The sequence below is a fragment of the Prosopis cineraria genome, unplaced genomic scaffold, assembly GCF_029017545.1.
Source record: "Prosopis cineraria cultivar Desert tree isolate PC_DT_omini unplaced genomic scaffold, ASM2901754v1 PC9, whole genome shotgun sequence".
NCBI classification, from domain to species: domain Eukaryota; kingdom Viridiplantae; phylum Streptophyta; class Magnoliopsida; order Fabales; family Fabaceae; genus Prosopis; species Prosopis cineraria.
This window is the reverse complement of record NW_026555340.1, coordinates 28,799,152-28,809,682: the sequence shown is the minus strand read 5'-3', so window position 1 is coordinate 28,809,682 and position 10,531 is coordinate 28,799,152. Positions and strand designations below refer to the sequence as shown.

The window sequence follows — 10,531 nt, the reverse complement described above, 5'->3', positions numbered from 1 at the left end:
CTCCGCTGCTGGTGAAAGAATATCGACGTGGCCCAATGCACGTGTTCTTAAAGTGTTCCTGAGACGTGGCATGCAAGTCTCGTGCCATTCACCAGTTATTAATTATAATTAATTAAATAATAATTAATGTTCTTCCCGATATCACCAACTTAAAATACCTCAAATACAATTTCCGATCTCATTTTATAGGACGTTTTTAAATTAAGATTTACAAAGATCAAATCAATTAAGTACAGTATGTAATCTTAATTTTTTTAAAAAATATAAACTTTTAAAAATGCTTTTTATTTAATAAAAAGATAAAAATATTTAAATTGTGAGATAATAAAAATAAATTTTATTAATAAATTATTCTTAAAATTTTTTACATTATGAAACATCAAATCACTTCTAATAATATTTTATAAAATAGGGTGGGCGAAATAGAATATTTTCTCCAGTTCTTTACATAAGAGATTTTTTGGCCAACAATTCTTTATATAAGAGATGTTCAGCAGATTTCACAAAAATTAAATTAATTATTTTTATTAAACACGTCAGTTTTTTTGATCATTTTCTAAAATTACCGTTCCTTAATTTAGTTAAGTAAATAATGCAGTTTTATATCTTTCTACATAAGTTAGGATATTTAGGAAAAACAAATATTCTTTACCAAAAGAAAAACCAAATATTTATTTAATGTTTCTAAAAATGTATAAAGACTCTTGTAAAGAGGACTAAGAATATTTTAAAAGGTATGTATAAAAAGGATCGGACGAAGCAATATACACTTATCCCCGTATGTCAAGGGTTAAGCTTGGGATCTTATTTTTAAAAAGTTTTGATTTTGTGTTGAAAAATATTTTAAATTAAAAATAAACAGGTAATGATGTTGTAATAGGCACTCCCTCTATTTAAAATATAAGATATTTTTAATCAAATTTACACTAATAAAGTAGTTATTTATTTTCAAACGAACTATATATTTTTATATTCATCCCTATTAAACACCTACATTAAATATAAAATTATTCATTGATAAAAATATCTTTAAAAAAATAATGATTGTACCTTACAGATTAAAAATATCTTATATTTTTTAATATTTAACTTTTTAAACAATACTTTATACTTTTAAATAAAAAAAAGTAAGTGATAAACTATTTCTCATGTAGTGCAAGGTTGTTGTAGGCACCAAAAATCCGCAACGCCCTTCAAGTGGCCAGCTAACCTTATTATTTGAAAAGAAAATCAAATCATTTGAAAATGTGTAACTTTCTTTCCTCATGTACGCTTTCTTTTATCCAACTTAAGGTTTTGCTGGGATTGATATCTTCAGCATAGTGTCAAGGTTATGTTTGGTATGCTAGATTTTAAAAAAAAATGAAAATTTGGGTAAAAAAATTATACTACGTTAGTATGATATGCATTTAGGATTTTCAAGCAAGGGTGACAAAATGGTATTCCGTGTATTAGATTTCGTTAAGAATATTTACACTAGTGTTAGACTTTTTGTTGACTTTGAATTTGACATTTGTATTTAATTAAATTTCATACCCCGTGCCTTGCACAAAACATTAATCCACATTACTTAAGAGTAATGAAAAGGAGAATAGTAAAAATTAAATTTAATTATTTTTTAAAAAATGAAAAATAAAAATGACTACATTTTTTAATTTCTTTAACAATTGCTATTAACTATTTTTTTATTTCTAGTGCAACATAATAATTTTTTTATTTATTAGAATATACAAATATAAATAATATTTTATTTTATTTTCATACAATTTATTTTATAATATATGAAAAATATGACTAACATTTTATATAAATTATTTTAGAGCCAATTAAAATTGGCGTGTATGATAAGATAAGAACATGCGAATGATTAGTTGGGAATGAATCTCAATCCTTATATGTGTAGTAACTTAAATAAAAAATGTCTTCCATTTATCATCATTACCTCTCTAAATCAAAATAAAAATAAAAATTAATAACTAATTCTTTTAACATCACAGGTAAAAAGACACGTCTAAATAATACCCATAAAATTAACAAAATATAACTAAAAAATAAAATTTAAATTTTTAAAAGCTAAAACATAAAATATAATTTTAATTTTAATTTATATTATTAAAAATTAATTTCTTAAAACAATTTTAATTTATAAAATAGATAATTGTATCAGACACAAATTACAAAGGAAGGGAGATTTTGTCAAAAATGGGTGAGAAAATAATGATAAACAGAAGTGGGAAACAAACTGATTATGGGCATTTGACAGTTTTTCATATATTTGGCGTCTACGACTATATCGTAAAAAGCGTGGCAACATGAAGGACTCTAAAGTCATATAATGTCCTCATCATGTTCAAAAAATGAGGTGAATAAATGAAAAAAGTCAAGGTATGAATATGCTTTTGATATTTTCATTCAAGCACATCCCATATTTTAAAATATTTTTAAAGCAATTTTATTTTAACATTTTTTATTTAGGTACAATCACGTCCAACTGTCAAAATCTAATTATGTTGATCGTTAGTTTGAACTCAACTTATTATGTTGGCAGCCAGCCAGCCACATGACATGTTTTAATAATTAAAAATTAAAAAAGAAAAGAAAAACAGTCAACTCAAATTTGAAAGAAATCAATCTTTCTTGTTTCTTCTTTCTCCTCAACCGTTCTTCTTCTTCTTGTTCCTGCAACTAGCAAGTCATGAGTTCGATAGGCAATGAAAAGGGAAATCAAGCACTAAAAAGTAAGATTCACCCAAAACACATATGAACAAATCGAACCCAAAAAATGACATTCCACCATTCACACAAAAATTCTAGATCCACCATAACATCATTTACGCAAAAAAATTCCAAATCCACAACCACAAAATCAACATCCCAATAAGCTCCATATTTTTCAACAAAATAGACAAGCTGGGATTAAATCTTTTGACAAATAGCCAGAGAAGATGAAGCATCCAAAATCAATCTTCAAACCCAAAATCATATTTGATTGTCGTTGAAGAGGAATCAAAGGACCAAGAAACCTTCGATCCAATCCAGATCCTCAAAAAGGTTGCTTGCCTGGGTAGAAAGCAAGCTAGAAACCTTCAATCAAGCCTAGAAACCCAAAAACTCGTAATCAAATGGATCTAGTGGAGTGACGAACGGATCTAATTATTTTCAAATTTAGGTGAATTTTTATTTCAAATCTGATTATTTCAAAGAACCTAGAACCCAGAATCAAACCCCTTCAATCGAACCCAAAATCATAAAACTTAGAATCAAACCCAACCTAACTCTTGACCAGTTAAATCAAACCCCCCGTCCCCATAACAAATGAATCGAGCTCAACTTTGGAAAGCGCCAATGCTTTGGCTCCTCTTCCCCTTTTCCTGGAAGTCGTTGAAGGCTGTTCATTATCCATTTCAATCAATCTAATATTAGGAGAGTAAATGGAGGTCTCAGTGTGTGATCATGCAGCAAAATGAAAGTGAGAGGTTCACAACACAACAACACGTAATCGAAGAAGGCGAGGGGGTGATTTTGGGGTGAGGAAGAAGAGCTGATTCGGCGGTAATTTTGGGATGAGGAAGAGAGATTTTTTTGGGAGAAAATGTTCAAAGAAGAAAACTGAAGATGCGGCAATGAAAAAAAAAATTGTCAACGTGGCATGCTAATGGGCAAGCTAGTTAAGCAAGTAACACAGAGTAACAGGAAGTATTGTATATAAATAAAAAATATTGTGGGTAAAATTATTGGCAAAAAATAGTTTAAAATATGGGGTACCTCTAGGTGAAAATATCAAAAACAAATTCGTACCTCAACTCTAAATAAAAAAACGTGGCAACACAATGAAATCATGAGTCACGAGTCATAATGTCCTCCCAAGGAGGGGGGGGGAGAGAGGCCATAAATAGTGTCCAACAACCTTGACGGAGAATAATGGAATGGGATGATGGGTCATCCAAGTGTGATTAATTCATAAGTAAGCTACGTGACTCCCCCTCCCCCTCTCTCTAAGTGAAGCACGTGATTCTTTTTTCATATGACGACACACTAATAATATCTATTACAAAATTTGGTAACATATAATTACAGCAATTTTCTTGATATGATTTTTTAATATGTAAAGTTTGAAATTTTGAACCACCGACTCTACTTAAGAAGAATCTGTTACTTTCAATATAACTATTATTGACGTAAGCCATGTGACTCTTCATATGATTTTGCAACTTGAACTTTCATTTAATAGCTTATGTTCACATCATTCCAGTAACTAGTTTCAATGCCCATCGTGATGATCAGCACCAGCCACCATGACATTTATCGGATGATAAAATCTAGATTATTCATATTTTAATTCAAACAATCCAAATTTAAATGATTTTTTTATTTGTATTAAAATAAAAAATAAACAAATTTTAATAAATATATATTTAATCTAGATAATTCAAATAAATATTATGAGTTGTTAAATTTTTTATAAATTAATTATCTAGATATACTTTGAATAGTTTAGATTTAAAATTTTTAACTCATAAATTTTTTTAAGAAAATATTTTTTTGAAAGTGCCAATTTGTATAATATTTATTTTTAATATTAGATTTTAAAAAATAAAAATTTATAATTTAACTTTTATAAATTTTATTTTAATAAAAATAAAAATATAGCCTTTAAATATGGACCATCGAATTTGTCATATTTTATCACCTTGACAAATACCATGATGATGAGAATTCAAAGTGGTTCTATCATTCCAATGCCCAAACAAACTTTTGCCTTGGATCATTCCCATTGATTACAGAACAAAAGAGTAGTTATATGGTATGGGGACATGCACGGGGGGTAAATAAATTCATCCCATGGTTCAATAGTTATTTATTATTTTTTTAATAAATAACTATTTTTATAAATTTTACTTTAATAAAAATAGAAAATGTAGGTTTTAAAAAATATGGACGGTCTAAATCTTATTGCCTTGGCGACTTGTCGTGATGATGAGTATTCAAAGTGGTTCCCATCATTCCAATGCCTAAATAGACTTTTGCCACAGATCATTCCCATTAATTATAGAACAACGGAGTAGTTCTATGACAAGGGGACATGTAGGGGTAAATAAAGTCATACCATGGTTCCATAGCCATTCATTAAAAGTTTTTCTAAAATAAATTATTTTTGAATTTAAATTTTTTAGTACTTTATAACAGAGTTTTCCCAAAGAATACAAGTATGAGAAAATATCTTTTGAGGATCATTAACGATATTTAATATCAATTAAGAATTAAAAAATTTTAAAATATCACTGTAGGATTAAAGAGTTGATTTGAAAATAATTTTAAATAAGAAAAGATTACCTTACCTTTTTTTAAATTAACAAGTTTGTGAATTAATAAGTATTCATTTGTGTTTAACAAGAAGTTATTTGCTAATTGACAAACTCAAAAATTTAAAAAAACTTAGTTGTAAGAAGGGATAATTGTAAATTATGTTTCAACAAGTAACAATTTGTTAATTAATAAGTATCTATTTGCATTTAATAAGAAATTATTCGTTACAAATTTAATAATATGTAAGAACTTGATTATTGAAAGGGATAAATGTAGATCATGTTTTAACAAGTACTTATTCGTTAATTAATAATGCTCATGTGCATTTAATAAAAAATTATTCACTAATTTACAAGTTCAAGAATTTGAAAAAACTTAGTTGTAAATAAGAACGAGTATAAATTATATTTTCACAAGTAATTATTCGTTAATTAACAAGTACTCATTCACATTTTACATTTAACAAGAAACTATTAACTAGTTACAAGTTTTAAAAAGGAAAAACAAAAACAGAAATATTATAATCTCTTCCCATATAAAATTATTTTTAAAATTAGTCTTTGATCCTATAGTGATATTTTAAAAAAAATTTTAATCCTTGTTTTATGCTAAATTATTTCCATGATACTTGAATAATATTTTTCCTAAAAATATTGGACTGAAATATTAAGATGTTACTAGTCAACTCTCTCTTGAGATAAAATTTTTCAGGTTATATTATTAAAATATTTTCTTCTTTAAAAAATATAAAATATGTTTTAATAAATTAAATTTTAAAAATGTAAGGCATTTTCAATATTTTAAGATGTAATTATTATATTTATTTCACAAATATTAGTATAAATAAATCATTATATATTTAGTTTAAAATGAAACACTTTATTAAATAAAAATAAATAAATAATAATGTTAGTTTAAAATAAATAATTATTTTATTAAAAGGTGAGATTTAGTCAAGAAGAAAGTATTCTCAAGCCTCTGACAGATTCTATGTTAATGGCGGTGGATTGGTGGAGAAATAAAAAGAAGGAAAAATGACAATAAAATTCCTATAAAATGTATAAATAATAATTTAATCTCTCAAAATGTAATGATTCTTCTGAAATTTCTAAAGACTTTTTTGTCGTCAATGAATTTATATAAATTATTAAATTACCTTTGTTGAAAATAAATTATTCACAAATTTTGTTTAAATACTTATAACTTTTCTTCTTATATCCGTAACAATATAACAACAAATCACAACTTTACATGTTAATTATTTGTTGTTACATTATTGCAAATATAAGAAGGAAAGTTGTGAGCATTTAAATAAAACATGTGAATCATTTATTTTCAACAAAAACAATTTAATAATTTATATAAGTTTATTAATGATAAAAAAGTCTTAAAGACTTTAAAAAAATTATGACATTTTGAGATATTAAATTATTATTTATACAATTCAGATAAATTTTAATGTCATTTTCCCTAAAAAGAACTCTACGGATAGATACGTATATCTCAGGCGTAATGAGTCTGTGTGAGATGAGAAGAAAGGAGTGATGAGGAAGAGTAAGAATGGAGGGAGGGAGGAGGGTGTGGCGAGATAATAGAAAAGTAAAGAAAGAGATCTAGGAGTGACGGATAAAAAGGGGGGTGAGAGAAAAGTACAGAGTGGTGTATCTTGCTATTTGAGATTGTAAGAATCAAATCCCTCTCCTCTTCCGTCCAAAGAAAGGAAGTAAAAGGCCAAAAGCAATTGAACAGTAACTTGCGGTGTCCCTAAATAAAACAAACAGTAACAAAAATTTAATTTATATAACAATCACATTTTGCGAACTTTCCCTTAACTGCCAGGCCGGGAAAAGAATAAAAAACACCTCTTCCCTAAGTAAAATGGTATGTTGTATTTAATTGTCTAACACAAATAAAAAAATAATTCGCGGTTTTTATTACTCGTTTACCCGATCTTGATACCAAATTATCACCTCAATAGTATCACAATTAGGCAATTAGCACGAACTAGTTCTTATAAGAATACTTCTGACAAATTTGAATCTTCTTTATCCACTCTCTCAATTCATCTTTTAATACTCAATCTTATTCATTTATTTAATTATTGTTTTGATTTAATGGCGTTAGATTGTTAATTGTGATATTAAAATAAATACATTACTTACTATCATCACTTAAATGCTTTTAAAAATAAAGTCATAACGCTTATTAATTGTTATTGATGATAAATATTAAATGAATACTATATTTATTTTAATATTATCTAGCAATAACACACCATTAAATTAAATGAATAATTAAATGGGTAGAATGAAGAGATGCATTGAGAGAGAGTATGGAGAAGATCCAAGGGTGTATTCATTCTTGTAGAAATGAAAGAAATACGATGCAGGCAAGGAACTGGGTCCTTTAAGACCCAAAATCAACATTACACGTCACAGGCAAGACAAACCGAAATGAACAAAGCAATCAAATAGTTTTACTCGATTGCCAGGGATTATCTCCATAATAGAATGCAGTGCCAACCATGAGGGCCACGGTGGCACCTTGGACAACAACACGAGCCCTCATTAACTTCTGGCCCAAGTGAGAATTACCTTGTCTGAAACTGATCAGGCCAGCCGTGAGTACACCAGCAGTAACAAGTGCACCTGACATCAAATCAAAAATGTCAGAACTCAGAACTCTTAACTAAATAAGAATCATCTTCAATCATTAAGCACTGGAAAAATGGAGTTCCTCCAATGTCTACCACGTTGCATGTTCAGAAAAGAAAGGAGTAATTAGAAATTACTCAATTCCCTTGATGACCCCTTCTTGAGGCAAATAATAAATAATAAATCTTCCTTCATGCTGGCGTGCAGGATGAAAGATGGTCCAGGAAAATACTTATTTCCCATCGCGTTCAGAGTCATGATAAACTGACAGAGTTCAATTCTTCCATCTCAGAGCAGAAAAACCTAAATCATGAGATCTACTTCCTAAAACCTTTAGCAACTAATGGTCCGCATCATGTCGTTAATTTGGAAGTGATTATATTCAATTTCCATGCACAACAGTTTGCAACGTCATAGGAGCATTGGTATCCCATTTTCTCAAAAGGTAGAGAGATAATCAATCTAGAATCCTTGATAACCAAATTTATGACCAAAAGAATAATGGGAATCATGTATTAAGATGCCGAACCTTAATAAGATCAGAACTACCAAGATAATATTAGATTCACAATCCTAATTGTCCAATCCGATGCTTTTCTGATCTTATGCTTCTACCTTGGAAACCTACCATTTTTAAGAAAAAAAATTCAAGTATGAAGTATCAAACCAGTTCTTACACCGCTCATAGCAACACAACACAACAAAGTGAAGTGGCTAATTTAATATATAGATTAGTCACTTTATAACGTCCAAATTGTTTTATTGTATTGAGCTTCATGACATTTGCAGCTCACGAACTGTGCTGTGTTGGATAAGATTTTGATTTGATACTGTCATGCTTATCCTATGAATTTTACTCAAGTAAATATGTATTTTTAATTTTTTTTGCCATACTGTGTCAACTAGCAACGATCTCTTTGGCCCCTTGGCCGATCCTATACAAGACAACGATGTTGAGAACCCGGTTAAATATTGATGTAAACCATTTTATGTATCTAAAAACGTTGTTACATTTGAAGACTTCTTTAAGGAGCTTCTAATTTTCACGGCTACAACAGTTATATACATCATCTCCTAATGTGATATTTATAACCGCATGTGGCATTCGCTACTGAGCGATGAAGCATCTTTTATAAATGTTTATCAAACACCGATTTGTATCGGTTGATATCAAGAAAGCACCATGGCTAAAAGCTTCACCATTCTGAAAAGGGTCCTTAACTGTTGAAAAGCCAGCAAATCAAATACTGCCTCCAGGCCTACAATTTATAAAATTAATGAGTTGTTTCTTAGAAATAGGCCTAAAGGCAAAAGCTAAAGAAAATTTTAGTTTCTCAGTCTAAACAAATAAGCTCACAGCAAGGTTGCAACGTTTTTCATCCCACTCATTTTTTCCAACTCCATTATAAGTAATCAACATGCGCCTTTCAGCAACTACTAACTCCTTCCACAATATGCCGCTCAGATTTCAAACTCTGAACGCTCTTCCTTCTTTCCCTTTGATTAAGCGAATCATCAAAGATAAAACGAACTTCCATATCAACCGTTTTTTTTTTCCACGAATAAAATTCAATCAAGAGAAAGCTATAAATTTAGAAAGGAAACGTGAATAAACCAAACAAACATAAAGAAAATATAAGAGGGGAGGAAAGCGAAAGAGATTTTTTTACCGATGGGGACTAAGGGATTCCTAACTCGCTTCTTCTCTTCCAACAAACCCTGCAAACTGGGTTCAGCGTTACCCATATTCTCCACAAGCAAAATGAAAACTGATCGAGGAAAAACAACGAAATTAGGTTGAGCTTTGATTAAAAATTCGGAAGCGAGGCAAACGCTATTGCCAATAAGCACGAAGCAAGCAGATGAAGCAGTGAATTTCGTGTTCTCCTCTTGATCCCAAAAACTGAAAAAAAAAAAAAAGAAAAAACACAAATACTTGTGTGAATTATTCTTTACAGAAGGCGCGCCCGGATGGAGAAATTCAGCTAGATTTTGGAATCTGGGCTTGACGGAGGAAAAAGCTTAAAAGAAAAATGCGCAATCAGCTTCAGCAGAGATTACCAAAAACAAAAATCTCTGCCACGTCGTGTACTTAAACAATTTGGGCCCGTCAAACGTTTTGGGCTAGCAGCGTATCCTTATAAAAAGTTCCTAATCTATTATTCTTTACTAATTTTAAGAAAACTTACTATTCTCTCTTTTAAAAATATAAAATATTTTTTTAAAAATTAAATATTTAAAAATAAAAATATTTTTAATTTTTTAAGATATAATTATTATTTTTTAAAAATATCTATTAATAATGACTTTATGTTTATTGTAAGGTATGTAATAGAGGCAAATATGAAAAGATGGGGTTAGTTGAAAAGTATGTAACTATTTATTGAGGACGAGATTCAGTTAAAAATACTTTATATTTTTTAACAGATGGGAGTATCAATTTCTTTCACATTTACTTTTTAAATTTTGTATACAATTTATTTTAATTTTAAATTTTATAAATTTTGGTTTTAATTATTTAATTCCAATACCATTAATTTCAATAATAAAAAATACCAACATTAAATTTA

At 28.7% G+C, this 10,531-nt stretch overlaps 1 protein-coding gene across 1 annotated transcript; it reads right to left on the bottom strand.

Moving 5' to 3' along the window:
- Positions 1-7,584: 7,584 nt before the first annotated feature.
- Positions 7,585-10,011, bottom strand: LOC129320474 (RING-H2 finger protein ATL48-like). The gene is made up of 2 exons (XM_054965943.1): positions 9,632-10,011; positions 7,585-7,955 (listed from the first exon to the last, which is right to left on the bottom strand). Exons 1-2 carry the CDS (start codon positions 9,705-9,707, stop codon positions 7,774-7,776), a joined length of 258 nt encoding a protein of 85 aa, XP_054821918.1. The 5' UTR covers positions 9,708-10,011; the 3' UTR covers positions 7,585-7,773.
- Positions 10,012-10,531: the final 520 nt, after the last annotated feature.

What these genes read in the sequence shown, in the direction of transcription:
- LOC129320474 (XM_054965943.1), bottom strand. Translation starts at nt 9,707, where the DNA reads ATGGGTAACGCTGAACCCAGTTTGCAGGGTTTGTTGGAAGAGAAGAAG. An exon ending in GAATCCCTTAGTCCCCATCG is followed by an intron (nt 7,956 to 9,631) that starts GTAAAAAAATCT and finishes ATTTGATGTCAG; the next exon opens with GTGCACTTGTTACTGCTGGT.